At 48.0% G+C, this 16,664-nt stretch overlaps 1 protein-coding gene across 2 annotated transcripts in view; it reads left to right on the top strand.

Moving 5' to 3' along the window:
• LOC109907019 (plexin-A1-like) overlaps nucleotides 1-16,664 on the top strand; it is a 274,450-nt gene that overhangs the window by 129,891 nt on the left and 127,895 nt on the right. For both annotated transcript variants that reach the window (XM_031794352.1, XM_031794351.1), the window contains exon 4: nucleotides 16,141-16,272. In XM_031794352.1, the coding sequence (XP_031650212.1) occupies nucleotides 16,141-16,272 (132 nt within the window). The remainder of the gene's footprint in view (nucleotides 1-16,140; nucleotides 16,273-16,664) is intronic.

Raw genomic sequence — 16,664 nt, 5'->3', positions numbered from 1 at the left:
CACGGTCTCCCCTAGGCTCTTCTCCCCTCCCCCTCCCTCTGTGAGTCTCCTGGTAGTTATTTTAACACCCCTCTATCCCCCACGGTCTCCCCCAGGCTCTTCTCCCCTCCCCCTCCCTCTGTGAGTCTCCTGGTAGTTATTTTAACACCCCTCTATCCCCCACATTCTCCCCCAGGCTCTTCTCCCCTCCCCCTCCCTCTGTGAGTCTCCTGGTAGTTATTTTAACACCTCTCTATCCCCCGCGGTCTCCCCCAGGCTCTACTCCTCCTCCCTCTGTGAGTCTCCTGGTAGTTATTTTAACACCCCTCTATACCCACGGTCTCCCCCAGGCTCTTCTCCCCCTCCCCCTCCCTCTGTGAGTCTCATGGTAGTTATTTTAACACCTCTCTATCCCCCACGGTCTCCCCCAAGCGCTTCTCCCCCTCCCCCCTCCCTCTGTGAGTCTCCTGGTAGTTATTTCAACACCCCTCTATCCCCCACGGTTTCCCCCAGGCTCTTCTCCCCTCCCCCCTCCCTCTGTGAGTCTCCTGGTAGTTATTTTAACACCTCTCTATCCCCCACATTCTCCCCCAGGCTCTTCTCCCCTCCCCCTCCCTCTGTGAGTCTCCTGGTAGTTATTTTAACACCCCTCTATCCCCCACAGTCTCCCCCAGGCTCTTCTCCCCCTCCCCCTCCCTCTGTGAGTCTCCTGGTAGTTATTTTAACACCCCTCTATCCCCCACGGTCTCCCCCAGGCTCTTCTCCCCCTCCCCCTCCCTCTGTGAGTCTCCTGGTAGTTATTTTAACACCCCTCTATACCCCACGGTCTCCCCCAGGCTCTTCTCCCCCTCCCTCTGTGAGTCTCATGGTAGTTATTTTAACACCTCTCTATCCCCCACGGTCTCCCCCAAGCGCTTCTCCCCCTCCCCCCTCCCTCTGTGAGTCTCCTGGTAGTTATTTCAACACCCCTCTATCCCCCACGGTCTCCCCCAGGCTCTTCTCCCCTCCCCCCTCCCTCTGTGAGTCTCCTGGTAGTTATTTTAACACCTCTCTATCCCCCACATTCTCCCCCAGGCTCTTCTCCCCTCCCCCTCCCTCTGTGAGTCTCCTGGTAGTTATTTTAACACCCCTGTATCCCCCACGGTCTCCCCCAGGCTCTTCTCCCCCTCCCCCCTCCCTCTGTGAGTCTCCTGGTAGTTATTTTAACACCTCTCTATCCCCCACATTCTCCCCCAGGCTCTTCTCCCCTCCCCCTCCCTCTGTGAGTCTCCTGGTAGTTATTTTAACACCTATCTATCCCCCACGGTCTCCCCCAGGCTCTTCTCCCCCTCCCCCTCCCTCTGTGAGTCTCCTGGTAGTTATTTTAACACCCCTCTATCCCCCACGGTCTCCCCCAGGCTCTTCTCCCCCTCCCCCTCCCTCTGTGAGTCTCCTGGTAGTTATTTTAACACCCCTCTATACCCCACGGTCTCCCCCAGGCTCTTCTCCCCCTCCCTCTGTGAGTCTCATGGTAGTTATTTTAACACCTCTCTATCCCCCACGGTCTCCCCCAAGCGCTTCTCCCCCTCCCCCCCTCCCTCTGTGAGTCTCCTGGTAGTTATTTCAACACCCCTCTATCCCCCACGGTCTCCCCCAGGCTCTTCTCCCCTCCCCCCTCCCTCTGTGAGTCTCCTGGTAGTTATTTTAACACCTCTCTATCCCCCACATTCTCCCCCAGGCTCTTCTCCCCTCCCCCTCCCTCTGTGAGTCTCCTGGTAGTTATTTTAACACCCCTCTATCCCCCACGGTCTCCCCCAGGCTCTTCTCCCCCTCCCCCCTCCCTCTGTGAGTCTCCTGGTAGTTATTTTAACACCTCTCTATCCCCCACATTCTCCCCCAGGCTCTTCTCCCCTCCCCCTCCCTCTGTGAGTCTCCTGGTAGTTATTTTAACACCTATCTATCCCCCACGGTCTCCCCCAGGCTCTTCTCCCCCTCCCCCTCCCTCTGTGAGTCTCCTGGTAGTTATTTTAACACCCCTCTATCCCCCACGGTCTCCCCCAGGCTCTTCTCCCCCTCCCCCTCCCTCTGTGAGTCTCCTGGTAGTTATTTTAACACCCCTCTATCCCCCACGGTCTCCCCCAGGCTCTTCTCCCCCTCCCTCTGTGAGTCTCATGGTAGTTATTTTAACACCTCTCTATCCCCCACGGTCTCCCCCAAGCGCTTCTCCCCCTCCCCCCTCCCTCTGTGAGTCTCCTGGTAGTTATTTTAACACCTCTCTATCCCCCACATTCTCCCCCAGGCTCTTCTCCCCTCCCCCTCCCTCTGTGAGTCTCCTGGTAGTTATTTTAACACCCCTCTATCCCCCACGGTCTCCCCCAGGCTCTTCTCCCCCTCCCCCTCCCTCTGTGAGTCTCCTGGTAGTTATTTTAACACCCCTCTATCCCCCACTGTCTCCCCAGGCTCTTCTCCCCCTCCCCCTCCCTCTGTGAGTCTCCTGGTAGTTATTTTAACACCCCTCTATCCCCCACAGTCTCCCCCAGGCTCTTCTCCCCCTCCCCCCCCCCTCTGTGAGTCTCCTGGTAGTTATTTTAACACCTCTCTATCCCCCACATTCTCCCCCAGGCTCTTCTCCCCTCCCCCTCCCTCTGTGAGTCTCCTGGTAGTTATTTTAACACCTATCTATCCCCCACGGTCTCCCCCAGGCTCTTCTCCCCCTCCCCCCTCCCTCTGTGAGTCTCCTGGTAGATATTTTAACACCTCTCTATCCCCCACATTCTCCCCCAGGCTCTTCTCCCCTCCCCCTCCCTCTGTGAGTCTCCTGGTAGTTATTTTAACACCCCTCTATCCCCCACGGTCTCCCCCAGGCTCTTCTCCCCTCCCCCCTCCCTCTGTGAGTCTCCTGGCAGCTCTCTTTTAGACACACCTCTGCTTGTTATTCTCTACAGCAGTTAGCTTGTTGTTTTTCTCCCCTCATCAGGCAGATGCAGTGAGCTCTCTCTGTCTCTCTCTCTCTCTCCAGGTTAATTTCCTCTCCATCTACTCCTGTTTCATCCCTGCTTACCTCCCTGAGGTTTCTCAGCCATGGCTCTCTGTTCTACAGTGTTATTTACACAGTGTCTTGATGACAGAGTATATAGTTTATCCATTAAACCAGGGGGAATGGACCCTTTTAGAGTTGACTAATGAATTATGTTTTGTTTTTGTTGATGTTCTGCTTGGTCTAGAACACTCCGAACCCTTGTTTAGGAACACTTCAGTTTCTCTTCATTTTTGAAAAAGATGGATAATGGAGGTACATAGACAGATTGTTGTACAAAGGCACACGCAACCCTATATCAGAGGAACAGATTGTCCTCTGCGTTGCCGAGCTAACATTCAGAGAGCTGGGTAGAACCAAGATATGCTCTGTTTTGCTGGGCTGACCTAAATTCTCTGTCAGAGGCATCTGAGGCTAGTGTGTGATGGTGATGGTGTTCATCCGTAGTCTGGCATCTGTTCTGTTTGCTCCACTCTCGGCATCTCGGGCGAGTGGAAGGAACCATCTCTCCGGAACCGGGGGGTTGGAGAAAGTGAGACTGAAATGGTGAGAGGGAGGTTTTAATGTTGCCCATAGCAGCCCACAGCAGATACAATATGAGTCTGACATTTTTCTCCATTAAAAACGGATGCAGTCTCCTAGTTGTCTTTGTATGACCCAAATGTTGAATTAGAAATAGATGTACGCATTGGCAGATGCACTGGCCAAACCATGGCCAAAGGCTCTCTCTAGCTTGTGTCACCCCCCCCCCCCCCTGTATATTCTATGAGATCCGTTAGTCCACCCCCCCCACCACTAAGAGACTGTTCGATAGTGGCTCCTTGGTTCCACAGTACTGTTCTTGACAAATGGAGATGGCTTAGAAGTAGTTTCTCTACTCACTGCAGGGCAAACCTCGCATTCTTTTCCATACAGTGTGTTTTGCTTGACTGCTGGTGTGCATCGGGTATGTCAAAGAAAGTAGAGAGAAGCAAGTTGAGGGAGGGAAGAAATAGAAATGAAATTATTTCCAATGCTCTGAGGACCCGGTCGGCACTGTAGACCCAGAGCCAAATCAGATACTGCAGGAGCAAGTGCAGCGAGAGCGAGCACAGAGAAAAGGCCCCTGCCCTCATCTAGGGGCTGTCATAATGAAATGCTTATGACTGGGGTTGTGAGAACAAGAGCTAGGCAGTAGTCTGGAGACCACTACACCAAAGGCCCTATGATTGGTCCTTGTCCCCCCTCACCGTCCCTGGGTCCCAACGACCTGCTTAGTTCCTCCACCTCTGGGCCAGCCTGGTTTCCCCCTTCACAGCCCACTAGTGTGTTACTACCATGGCCAGGCCTTGCCGGTCCCCTCAGGGATAATAGGGCTGCTGTGGGGGGCTGGTGGAGGCTGCTGGTGGGGCCTGCGAGCCCTGCTGTATGTAGGCTGGTGCTTTGTTTTCTCTGCCTGCCCTCGATCCACATCAAATCAGTTCCATCTGTGTGCCATTGAATTACATAGACTTTTATGAAGTGCTATGACAGGGAAGGAATTGAGAGATGGATTGAGAGAGGTCAGGAGATGTGCTGATGACCTAGTTTAGGGTTGCCCAACTGCAGGGCCGAATCGGGTGATTTTATTTGGCCGCCCGAGTTTCCTGATAATCTTATAATAGAGAGATAGATGTGATCATATACAAATGTAAGCAAGGTTTGAAATGATTGTTTTCGCTAAATATTATATCTGTTTGGGCTTCTTGCGGTCAATTTGCATTCTACAAATGATTTGTAATTATATTCCGGCCCCCTGACCATCCACTCAAGGAAAAATCGCCCCACGGCTGAATCTACTTGATGATCCCCGACCTAGACGATGTGAGTGTTGGTTAGGGGGGGGGGGGGGGGGGGGGGGGGGTCCGGTCTCTGCTGCAGCTGGAGTTGTTTTAATCAGAGAGCTGGTTCCTCTTTCCTCTGTAGGTCAGCTTCCTCATCAACCTCTCTTCCCTTCCTTCACACAAACTTTATTCTCCTGTCCACCACAGAACAACCCTTCTTAATGAAGGTACAACTCAATCACAACACAAACACCACAGCAGCTACTAGAAGCCTAATAACTGTACATTCAGCTGCAACACGCTGCAGCGTGTAACCTACTTTTGGTTCTTTGAACCTTGCTCTCATTGTCACAAAACTGCGTCCCCGAGACTCATGTTTCAGAATGTCTGTTGCATGCCATGCCAAGACGCTGCTGTGTCCCCTTCCATCTGGGGACGGCCGACTGGCACGGCCGGGCAGACATGGGCAGGGTTGAGGACTGAGTGGTGGCCGTGCTGGTTACCCCCCTCCATCTCATTAGTTAGCCAGTGATTGGGTTCAATCAGATGCAGATCTCCACTTCTAAGGGCCGCGTATCAAAGGCAGGAGTCTAGCGGGTAGCTGCTGTACTATGCACGGGGAGACCTAGTTATGTCAAGAGCAGCAGCGAGCGGAGCTGTGGTTGTAATGGCAGAGTGGGGAGATGGCAGCGGGGAGGACTGGCGCAGGAGAAACTCTACCCATCGGGCTCTGAAAGATTAAAGAGGGTTTAGGCTGAGACATGCCAGCCAGTCCCAGAGGACCACCGCTACAAGGGGAGAACAGATGCAGTCATGATGAAGGAGGGAGCTTCAAACAGAGGGAGGGAGAGGGGGGGGGGGTATTCATGCCTTTCTCTGTCTCTCATACAGAAAAGGGCCTCTTGTTATTTTCTTATTATTAATGACAGACTACAGCAGAGGCGGGCGTCAGGTCCAGGTTGTAACAGGCTAGCATAGGGCTACAGTACTGTGTCTGTCTTTATACCTGTCTCGCTGATGTGGCTGAATGTATGTGTAGGTAGGTAGAAGTGTGTGCATGTGTATGTGTGTGTGTGTGTGTGTACAGAGGAGGTGATGAGGAGGAGATGCAGACTGTGCCGTCAGCAAGTGTGTGTGATACTCTGGATGCCCTCCAGAAAGGAAGGGTCACACACAGACTGAGACAGACAGTAGTACCAGGTCTCATCATTATATAACACAGACTGAGACATACAGTAGTACCAGGTCTCATCATTATATAACACAGACTGAGACAGACAGTAGTACCAGGTCTCATCATTATATAACACAGACTGAGACATACAGTAGTACCAGGTCTCATCATTATATAACACAGACTGAGACAGACAGTACGACCAGGTCTCATCATTATATAACACAGACTGAGACAGACAGTAGTACCAGGTCTCATCATTATATAACACAGACTGAGACAGACAGTAGTACCAGGTCTCATCATTATATAACACAGACTGAGACAGACAGTAGTACCAGGTCTCATCATTATATAACACAGACTGAGACAGACAGTAGTACCAGGTCTCATCATTATATAACACAGACTGAGACAGACAGTAGTACCAGGTCTCATCATTATATAACACAGACTGAGACATACAGTAGTACCAGGTCTCATCATTATATAACACAGACTGAGACAGACAGTAGTACCAGGTCTCATCATTATATAACACAGACTGAGACAGACAGTAGTACCAGGTCTCATCATTATATAACACAGACTGAGACATACAGTAGTACCAGGTCTCATCATTATATAACACAGACTGAGACAGACAGTAGTACCAGGTCTCATCATTATATAACACAGACTGAGACAGACAGTAGTACCAGGTCTCATCATTATATAACACAGACTGAGACAGACAGTAGTACCAGGTCTCATCATTATATAACACAGACTGAGACAGACAGTAGTACCAGATCTCATCATTATATAACACAGACTGAGACAGACAGTAGTACCAGGTCTCATCATTATATAACACAGACTGAGACATACAGTAGTACCAGGTCTCATCATTATATAACACAGACTGAGACATACAGTAGTACCAGGTCTCATCATTATATAACAGACTGAGACAGACAGTAGTACCAGGTCTCATCATTATATAACAGACTGAGACAGACAGTAGTACCAGGTCTCATCATTATATAACACAGACTGAGACAGACAGTAGTACCAGGTCTCATCATTATATAACACAGACTGAGACAGACAGTAGTACCAGGTCTCATCATTATATAACAGACTGAGACAGACAGTAGTACCAGGTCTCATCATTATATAACAGACTGAGACAGACAGTAGTACCAGGTCTCATCATTATATAACACAGACTGAGACAGACAGTAGTACCAGGTCTCATCATTATATAACACAGACTGAGACAGACAGTAGTACCAGGTCTCATCATTATATAACACAGACTGAGACAGACAGTAGTACCAGGTCTCATCATTATATAACACAGACTGAGACAGACAGTAGTACCAGGTCTCATCATTATATAACACAGACTGAGACAGACAGTAGTACCAGGTCTCATCATTATATAACACAGACTGAGATAGACAGTAGTACCAGGTCTCATCATTATATAACAGACTGAGACAGACAGTAGTACCAGGTCTCATCATTGTATCTGATGTCTAACAGTGGGCGTGATCAGTTTAATAACCATGTACAATGGTTGATGTTTTTGGCTCATTGAATTGAACAGGTGTGGTGACCAACATTGAGTGGGCTGAGGGGCCACGAGCGTGGATTTCACCAAGCTCTGTTGATCATTTGCTCGTTGCAAAGTATTTTGAAATTTGTCACAATTAGAAGTGAAAAAATATTATGATAGTCAAAACAGAGGGAGAAAGTGACAAACTATTGACTATTAGACTTGAACTCTGCCTTGGTATTGATCATCATGCCTTCCCATTATCCTGTCTACAGCCCATGGTGCTACACAGCACATCACTGGGAGCTTAATGAAATTGGTTCCAGTCTCATCTGGAAAGTGCCCCTGTTTGATTTCATTAGCCTAATGTCTCTCTGTGCCCCTCTCCAAGCCAGAGTAAATAGATTTCCAACAACTGGGATTTGAAGGGTCAGTGGTTGCTGTAGTGTCTGGCATGGACACAGGACAGGCAGGGAGGGAGGAGAGAAGAGGGGGAGGGGAGAGGAAAGGAGGGAGAACTGATGACAAAGCACCTGTCATTCATTTGTCTTAATCTCTGCAGGTATTTCCTGCCCGGTGTTGTGTTGCATGGCAACCACAACGCTGGCTTCCTGTACAGATAGTCAGAATACCCCTCCCCCCGCACCGCCCCTGCCATCGCTCCACTCCAGTCTAATCTAATGGAAGATACCAGCAGTGGAATGAGCTTGACCTTTGACTCTGGATGGAGATCCAATCCCAGAAGGAACACTTGACACTGGCCCTCATACTACTGCTGTGTTATAGCGTGTGCATGTGTGCATCCCTGCCTATCATCCTCCCACTACTGACCTACTCTAATGTGGTTATGTCACTAGCAGACAGCCGTGATGCTCTGGAACTGCACTAGACAATAAGGTTTGTCCGAGGCTGTGGTTGGCGTGTGAGCAGCCAAGGTGTGACCTGCTGGTGACCTCAAGGGAAGAGGGATGGGTAACCTGGCTCTGTCCTACCCTGTCCCTCCCACTCCAATAAAACAGATTGAGGAGGGTTGTACAGTAACTAAGGCAGCGTTTCCCAACCCTGGTGGCCCAGTACCACAACAGTACACATTGTCATTGTAACCCTGGACAAACACACCTCATTCAGCTCATTGGGGCTTGTTGATTAGTTGACAAGTTGAAGGAGGTGTGTTTGTCCAGGGTTCCAATAAGAGTGTGTACTGTTGGGGGTACTGGAGGACCAGGGTCGGGAAACACTGACCTAAGGAACACCTGCATTGGACAACTGTACTTACTGCCAGTGTGAGGTTCAAAACATTGAGATGGGGAGTTTTCCTTTGCCCTGTGTGTGTGTGTGTGTGTGTGTGTGTGGGTGTGTGTGTGTGTGTGTGTGTGTGTGTGTGTGTGTGTGTGTGTGTGTGTGTGTGTGTGTGTGTGTGTGTGTGTGTGCTTCTGTGAGTGATCCTGTGTGCGTGATCCTCCAGGCGATTAGGACGTTAGGGTAAACAAAGGACTGTGCTGACGTGGAGTGTTGGAGGTGGCTGACTGGACCAGCAGAGCAGTGCTATGACCTCTCCTTGTGATTGAGCGCCAGTGACATGGTATCTACTGTGGGGACAACAGCAATAAGCCTCAACGGGGCTGTAGCACCGTGGTCACTCGGCTGCACACGCCGCTCGCCGCATTTAAAGCCTTCAGCCCGGGAGGAATTGAATTTGTTGTTATTTTTCCCACTGTCCTCCCCACTTCATATCTCTCGACACCTTTATGAGGCGAGACTGACTTGAACGCAGTGAATTTCTCCGCTCTCCCTCTCGCTCTTGCAAAACTCCTGGCTCGTGTCCAAGAGGCTATTGTTTGAGAAATCTGTGGAGCGGTCTCCTCTCTCAGCATGGCCCTGGCTGTGTGTGTGTGTGTGTGTGCCTGTGTGTGTGTGTGGGTGTGTGTCTGTGTGTGTGTGTGCCTGTGTGTCTGTGTGTCTGTGTGTGTGTTTGTGTGCGCGTGTGTGTGTGTGTGTGTGTGTGTGTGTGCGTGTGTGCGCATGTGCGTGTGTACGCGTGTGCATCTGTGTGTGCGTGTCTGTGTGTCTGTCTGTGTGTGTGTGCCTGTGTGTGCCTGTGTGTGCCTGTGTGTGTGTGGGTGTGTGTCTCTGTGTGTGTGTCTGTGTGTGTGTCTGTGTGTGTGTGTGTGTGTGTCTGTGTTCGTGTGTGTGTGCGTGTCTGTGTGTGTGTGTGTCTAGGAGACCTGTGCTCAGTCCACAGAATATTGAAATATCTTTACGCTACAATTGTAGAGCTAGAAACCTTGATCCTATAGTAAATGGATTGGAGTAGGCCATTTACTCCCATCATAGGACATGCATCATACTCAATTATTAGCTTGGCTAATTGTTAACCATAGGGGTCCCTCTTAAGTAAGATTAGAGGGGGAAGGGGGAGTGCCATATTCCCTCTGAGCCATTCCTTATGTAGGAAGTAGAATATTCCAATCAAATCAAATTGTATTTGTCACATGCGCCGAATACAACAGGTGTACACCTTACAGTGAAATGCTTACTTACAACAACAAAGCAATTTTAAGGAAATACCCCAAAAAAGTAAAAGATAAGAATTATAAATAATTAAAGAGCAGAAGTAAATAACAATAGTGGAGCTATATACAGGGGGTATCGGTACAGAGTCAATGTGTCAATGTTCAGGGGCACTGGTGTCGAGTTAATTGAGGTAATTATGTACATGTAGGTAGAGTTATTAAAGTGACTATGCATAGATAATAACAGAGAGTAGTAGCGGGGGGGGGGGGGTCAATGCAAAAGTCTGGGTAGCCATTTGATTAGCTGTTCAGGAGTCTTATGGCTTGGGGGTAGAAGCTGATTAGGAGCCTCTTGGACCTAGACTTGTGTCCCCAGTACCGCTTGCCTTGCGATAGCAGAGAGAACAGTCTATGACTGGGGGTGGCTGGACTAGGGTGACAAGTTTTAGGGCCTTCCTCTGACACCACCTCGTATAGAGGTCCTGGATGGCAGGAAGCTTGGCACCGGTTATGTACTAGGCCGTACGCACTACCCTCTGTAGTGCCTTGTGGTCGGAGGCCGAGCAGTTGTCATACCAGGCAGTGATGCAACCCGTCAGGATGCTCTCGATGGTGCAGCTTTAAAACCTTTTGAGGATCTGAGGACCAATACCAAATCTTTTCAGTCTCACGTTGAGGGAGAGGTTGTTGTCCTTGCACCACATGGTCAGGTCTCTGAGCACCTCCCTAAAGACTGTCTCATCGTTGTCTGTGATTAGGCCTACCACTGTTGTGTCATCGGCAAACTTAATGATGGTGTTGGAGTCGTGCCTGGCCATGCAGTCATGAACAGGGAGTACAGGAGGGGACTGAGTACGCACCCCTGAGGGGCACCCGTGTTAAGGATCAGCGAGGCGGATATGTTGTTACCTACACTTTCCACCTGGGGGTGGCCCGTCAGGAAGTCCAGGATCCAGTTGCAGAGGGAGGTGTTTAAACTCAGGGTCCTTAGCTTAGTGATGAGCTTTGAGGGTACTATGGTGTTGAACACTGAGCTGTAGTCAATGAATAGCATTCTCACATAGGTGTTCCTTTTGTCCAGGTGGTAAAGGGCAGTGTGGAGTGCAATGGAGATTGCATCATCTGTGGATCTGTTGGGGCAGTATGCAGATTGGAGTCTGTCTAGGGTTTCTGGGATAATGGTGTTGATGTGAGCCATGACCAGCCTTTCAAAGCCCTGCCTCATCAGACGAGCGTTGGAGCCGGTGTAGTACGATTTCCTAGCCACCGTGCTCCTACACCTGCATTGCTTGCTGTTTGGGGTTTTAGGCTGGGTTTCTGTACAGCACTTTGAGATATCAGCTGATGTACGAAGGGCTATATAAATACATTTGATTTGATTTGGATTTGATTTGATTTGGTCTTAGTCCTGTATTGACGTTTTCCCTGTTTGATTGTTCGTCGAAGGGCATAGTGGGATTTCTTATAGGCTTGTGGGTTAGAGTCCCGCTCATTGAAAGCGACAGCTCTACCCTTTAGCTCAGTGCGAATGTTGCCTGTAATCCATGGCTTCTGGTTGGGGTATGTACGTACAGTCACTGTGGGGACGATGTCCTCGATGCACTTATTGATAAAGCCAGTGACTGATGTGCTGTACTCCTCAATGCCATCGGAAGAATCCCGGAACATATTCCAGTCTGTGCTAGCAAAACAGTCCTGGAGTTTAGCATCTGCTTCATCTGACCACTTTTTATAGACCAAATCACTGGTGCTTCCTGCTTTAATTTTTAGCTTGGAATCAGGAGGATAGAGTTGTGGTCAGATTTGCCAAATGGAGGGCAAGGGAGAGCTTTGTGGAGTAAAGGGGGTCTATAATTTTTGTCCCTCTGGTTGCACATTTAACATGCTGATAGAAATGAGGTAAAACTGATTTAAGTTTCCCTGCATTAATGTCACCGGCCACTAGGAGCGCCGCCTCTGGATGAGCATTTTCCTGTTTGCTTATAGCGGAATACAGCTCATTGAATGCGGATTTAGTGCCCGCCTCTGTCTGTGGTGGTATGTAGACAGCTGTTGTTTACATAAATTCATATGCCCCCACCCCGTGTCTTACCTTAGGCTGCTAGTAACAGAGTGAAAAGTTTGAGTAGGTTATTGCAGACGGAGTACAGTATGAATCAGGGGCGAGGAAAGAGGTGCCTTAAGTCCTCGTTTGTTCCCCCACTCCCTACTTCTCCTGAAGAGTATTTGCTGATCTTAGTTTGGTAGCGTCTCTCTGGAAGAGAGTGAAGAGAGGGAGAGAAAGAGCAGAGATAGGATGCAGTGTCCTTGGTATTATCGGTGTTGGCCCGCTAGCTCTTAAATGAGACTCGTCCTATAGGGAGAGGGAGGGAGCCACACTACCACAAATCACAGGCCTGCTAGCCTCTTTATCATCCCCTTCAGCCTTCTTCCTCCAGTCTACTGGATGACCCCTGACTGCGGTGCCCCTCTGGAGGATGCTACACACTACACAGTTGTTGGGGAGACTGGAGTTTGAGACCATACGGTGGCCTGATGGTCATGCTGCACAGGCTTTCCTCCTGAACCACTTGACCCACATCACTTCTCTGTGCTGTACTGTGATACAAGCTTCAGGGCAGGACACCTTCCTAAAACTAAGCGCAGGCTGACTGATGTCAGAAGGCCTTTGGAAGTCGGTAGGTGGGGTGGGAGCTGGGGGGGTTTCCTCCGCTCTCCTCCTCTCTGCTACCCTCCCATTCGAAGCCCCCTTCTATTAGTATTTAGTATTTATTGGGATCCCCGTTAGCTTCCAAGACAGCAGCTACTCTTCCTGTGGTCCAAACAGGAATAAAACAATTACAGCTCAACAAAACAAGTGTACATAATAAATAAAACAATTACAGCTCAACAAAACAACAGCCTGCATCATAAATAAAACAATTACAGCTCAACAAAACAACAGCCTGCATCATAAATAAAACAAGACATTGTACAAGACATTATTACATTTATTGTGTCTGAACTATCATTAAATGTGAATACTCATTTATATCAAATCAGTTCTCTAGGTTTAATTATTACGTGATTAAACTAATCATGTAAACATGAGTTAACTTGAAAGTCGGGGCACCATTATTTTTGTATTTTTTGTATTTTTTTTTAACCTTTATTTAACCAGGCAAGTCAGTTAAGAACACATTCTTATTTTCAATGACGGCCTGGGAACAGTGGGTTAACTGCCTGTTCAGGGGCAGAACGACAGATTTGTACCTTGTCAGCTCGGGGGTTTGAACTCGCAACCTTCCGGTTACTAGTCCAACGCTCTAACCACTAGGCTACGCTGCCACCCCAAAATGTTGAGATTTATAGAGTTGTAATTTTCCGAAAACAACTCTTCAGATATTTTAATATCTGATTAATTAGTCTTCTATGAATGAATTATTAAAACCGTCACAAACCCTTGGATATCTGCACAAACCCTATCCTAAATCATGAATCAGCGATATACAAATTGGCTTAATTATTTATTTACTAACTAACTTAATAATCACACAGAATTATATAACAAACAAACAGTACATATTTGGGTTACTACATGATACAAAAATGATACAAAAAGTCCCTAGCGGACAAAGTCGATATGACAGCTTGATAGACAAAGGAAAGGGGTGGGGACTGAGAAAGAGCAGGAAAGACAAAATGGATTCAACAGTTTAATTATATTCATTGAAATGCTAATCCTTTGCACTTGAACGGCCGCTCATTCGAGATGAATTGCAATGTATATATTTACAGCCGTATGTTGTTTTTGGAATTGCCGGTCAGTTTGCTGGAGAGTCAGTTCATCAGAGAGTCTCTGGTTAACTTCCCCATAAATCACAATGTCTTTAGTAGTTGTAGCTTTCTCTGCGGCTCTGGATAGTGTCTGTTGTAATGGATATGTCAGGCGTACCATGTTCTTAGAATAGATGCTTCCGTGGTTGTCGGTATTCTTGTACTAGACTTACGTAATTTCTAGCTGCAGACTAGTAATTATATGTCTAAGATGTGCTCTTAGTGATCGATAGTCCCAGAGTTTAACCATTTCCAGCTGTGTAGCCAAAACTTTAGCTGTATGGTCTAGAATTGTAGCCATTCCAACGTGGGGACTCTGTCCCGGCGTTCTCTGACTTAATTTACATTTTGTAGGAAGTGGGTTTTATACTCTGTGGAAAAAGGGGCGGTTCTATGACGCCTGATGTACATTACATCTTCTCACAAATAGTTTCATATTCAATCATATATTTTCACAATATTTAGATGTAAACAGCTGGGAAATATCCACTTTAAGAGATACAGTTATGTGTGTTTCCTGTCCTTCATGAGATCACCAAATGAAACACACTCGTCATGACTGTCCCTTAAGTGTCCACGGACATTCCCACATTCTCAAAAATAGAAATATTTTTTAGTTCTCCAATTTTGGGGATTAGGAGTTTTGAACAAAGAGAAGCTCTTATTCTGCTAGACTCTCTCTCTCAGTACTGCATGGCAGTTTCTACCAGGTATTTATGACCGTTGTAAAACCTGATGTGGGAGAGAAAGTGAGTGAGAAGGGGGGGGTTCACGATATACACCCAAAAGGCCACATCGTGACACATTATTACTCTATTATTACAAATGTACAATAAAATACTACAATATTACAATGTGTGTGTGTAGAGTGAGTGTGTTAGAGTGTGTGTGCGTGTCCCTTACTCAGTCCACGTTGTGCCGTGAGGTGTTGTTTTATCCGTTTTTTTTGTGGTGGGGTGGGGCTCCGGGTCTGGGTCTGGTGGAGATCATGGTAGTACTGGTGTCATCGGGCCCAGCCAGGTAATATCCTCCCTGGTGCCCAGGCAGAGTGGTAGAGAGAAGGCAGGCCATTAATCAAGCTGACCTGGGACATGGACCGAGTACATCATTAGAGCCTGAAATACAAGGGAACAGGGAGGTCACACTCCCCCGACCTCACATCAACATCAAATGGTGTGTGTGGGGGGTGGCAGCTGTTGTTATTGTCCAAGTACCAGTTGATTTAGCACATTAGTCTCTCCTAACCAAGCCTTCCCCTTAAAATAGGGGTAGAAAGACCCAGTGCTGTGTGTTAGCTAAATGCCTGTATTATCCACTAGACCCTGAGCAGGGAGACTGCAGTGTCTGGTGATGATAGCTATAGCCAGGCAGGCAGGTCTCCAGTGGGACATAACAGACTCAGGAAGGAGACTGGCAGGCTGTTGCACTCTAAGGACAAACCCAACAGTAAATACAGTCAGTAATAGCTGCTGCTGCTCCTGCTGCTAGCCCCTGGCAACCAGTCAAACACATGAAAGGGCAACACAACTCTGATTGATTATTATTATTATACAAAGAGCTTCTACTGTACAGGGAGGCATTTCTGGAGGCAGAATAGTTGAATATGTATTTGACCTTTGTTTTGGTATTTTGAGTACCTGGTTCGACGTAGGTCATTCTTATGCATCAGCCATTACAATGCTCAGATCATTATTTTGTCATAATAACAACACGGACAAACTGAGACTTAGTTGTGCAGAAATGGAACAATAGGTCAGGACAGGGTATGTGTGTGTCTGTGCATTTGTTTGTGTGTGTGTTTGAGAGGAGAGAGAGCTTGAGTGTGTATGTGTGTGTGTGTGTGTGTGTGTGGACATGTTCAACTATTCTCTCTATCTCTCTCTCTCTGTGTGTGTGTGTGTGTGTGTGTGTGTGTGTATGTGTGTGTGAGAAAGAGAGGAGAGTTTTCTCTCTCTGTAGTTTGGGGTGCAGAGTGCAGCAACAACAGCAGCAGCGTGTGGAGTTGTCTGATGATTTATGGTTGTGGAGCAGGAATGGACTGTCAGATTTACAGAGGCCTTTGGTTTCCTTTATGTTGTGGCTGAGATGCTCCACAGTGCTCTGTCATTCTGTCACTAACATTACACACAATCCACTTTTATTTGACAAGTCTCACCATTACAGAGACTACCTGCCATACTTCACTTTCTACCTGTTCTGCCTTCTCCCTATAACATCTGTACAGTATGGACTGTAACTTTACTGAACTGACAGCTGTCCTGTGCTGTAAATGTACTAACGACTATTGTGTGTTTCAGATCCTGGTGAACTCTGTCAACCAACCTGCCATGCTGTATGAGAACGTGACGGTGAGCGAGGGGAGTCCCATCCACAGAGACCTGCTCTTCAGCCCAGACCACCAGCACATCTATGCCCTCACAGACAAACAGGTACAAGCTTGGCACACACTCGCTGTGTGTAAAAAGACACTACCACCAACAAACACTCACATTTACACAATCGTATACGTTAAGTGCGCATGTGTGTTTGTGTGGGGTTTTCTGTGTCAGACACTCCAGCCACTCTTTGTGATTGCTTCCGTTTGATTTCTAGCACTGAGCCAGCCCCCCTGCCCAACCCCCGCTCCCCTCACAAATGTTCCTCCCCCAGTCAGCACCCCTCATCACAGGCAACGGAAAGGGGATCTCTCTGTGATCCCCATTGATGGAATTAGTGTCCAAATCCCCCTCTTAACCAAATCACCAGCGGAAAGAGAAATATCCCCTCTTCCCCAGTTATTTGGACCGTCTTCTCTTTCTCCTTTTCTCCCTGATCTCTCTGT

The sequence above is a fragment of the Oncorhynchus kisutch genome, linkage group LG17 (genome assembly GCF_002021735.2).
Source record: "Oncorhynchus kisutch isolate 150728-3 linkage group LG17, Okis_V2, whole genome shotgun sequence".
Classification (NCBI taxonomy): Eukaryota; Metazoa; Chordata; class Actinopteri; order Salmoniformes; family Salmonidae; genus Oncorhynchus; species Oncorhynchus kisutch.
Note: the sequence above shows the minus strand (reverse complement) of the source record. Positions and strands in the feature narration are given on the sequence as shown.